At 39.3% G+C, this 1175-nt stretch overlaps 1 protein-coding gene across 1 annotated transcript in view; it reads left to right on the top strand.

The window, feature by feature from the left end:
• The window catches only part of LOC108970118, a gene marked incomplete at its 5' end in the record, with an annotated part of 98909 nt that overhangs the window by 30721 nt on the left and 67013 nt on the right, over positions 1–1175 (top strand). The window contains one exon of the mRNA XM_018935269.1: positions 997–1148. Within this exon, the coding sequence (XP_018790814.1) occupies positions 997–1148 (152 nt within the window). The remainder of the gene's footprint in view (positions 1–996; positions 1149–1175) is intronic.

Raw genomic sequence — 1175 nt, 5'->3', positions numbered from 1 at the left:
GAAAATAGTTTTTATGTAATTCAAACAACGAGTTTATTGTAAGGATAGCAGGTGCTGATCCAGGCTAACGCTCTATGGATCGCAGGAGTGTGTCTTGGCTATCACATTTTGAGAATTTTTAACAGTTGTCGGGAATGAGATTATATATAAAGTCTGCGAAAGTATATTTTATAAAAAAAAAACTTAAATTCATTACGGCGCATTTTGTACCGCATCATGTAAAGAAGTGTGAATTGGCCTATATCATAGCAGTCGGTCACTTGTCAAAGAGTTTTGCCGCTAAATTAGCTGCGACTTAGAAATGAGGAACCTAAATTCGCGAAGTACGGCTGGGATGGGAAAAGTGAACAAGTTGGACCGAAATTCTATTGGATATTCATTAGGGCTGTCTCTTATACACATCTAGATGTGTATAAGAGACAGGTGTTAAACGAAAAAATAAACCATTAAAAAAATAAAAATATAAAATAAAAATTTTAAATGGAAATAAACCCTCCCTCGTAGCAACAATGACAGAAAAAAATCGCAGCCTTTTTAAAAAAGTCAACCACGAATACATATACATATGTATATACTACGGATATATACTGAGTCGCTACATGCTGGCAACTCGCCTGCTTTACTCTTGAAGTGGCGCGTTTGATTTTATTGTAGCGTGAAATTATTTTGTTGCGACGCGTTGGCGCGTAATTCTTTTTTATTGGCGTAATTATTTGTGATTGCACAGCAGCAGGGTTCACACCCACGTACTGTGGGGTACAACCAAGCACTAGGCTGCCTGGTCACTTCCGCTTTTCGGCTTTGCCGACTACTCCGCCAATTCTGTGTTTTGCCATTACACTCACTTTCAACTCGCACACTACAATGTTTACACACATACATATATACATAGCGCTAGAGGAATGTTAAATTTTTTGCCACTTGTATAGCATTTGCCACTCATTTTGGTATTTATTTTCTTTTCATTGCTCAAAAACACCGCCATTGCTGAYATAGTGCGCCCCTTGATTGTGAAATTGGATGGCGAAAATCGGCCACTGTCTGCCGATCACTCGTATCAGCTGCATTGTAATGTTATCGGCTCGCGACCGGCACCGACGATTACCTGGTGGAAGGGYAGCACACCTATGAAGAATACACATGAAGTGGTGAGTAGTGAATTTGCTTGGAATTTA

This window comes from Bactrocera latifrons, unplaced genomic scaffold, assembly GCF_001853355.1.
Source record: "Bactrocera latifrons isolate USDA-ARS-PBARC rearing strain unplaced genomic scaffold, ASM185335v1 scaffold_282, whole genome shotgun sequence".
In the NCBI taxonomy this organism is placed as follows: Eukaryota; Metazoa; Arthropoda; class Insecta; order Diptera; family Tephritidae; genus Bactrocera; species Bactrocera latifrons.
This window is presented reverse-complemented; position numbering and strand designations above follow the sequence as displayed.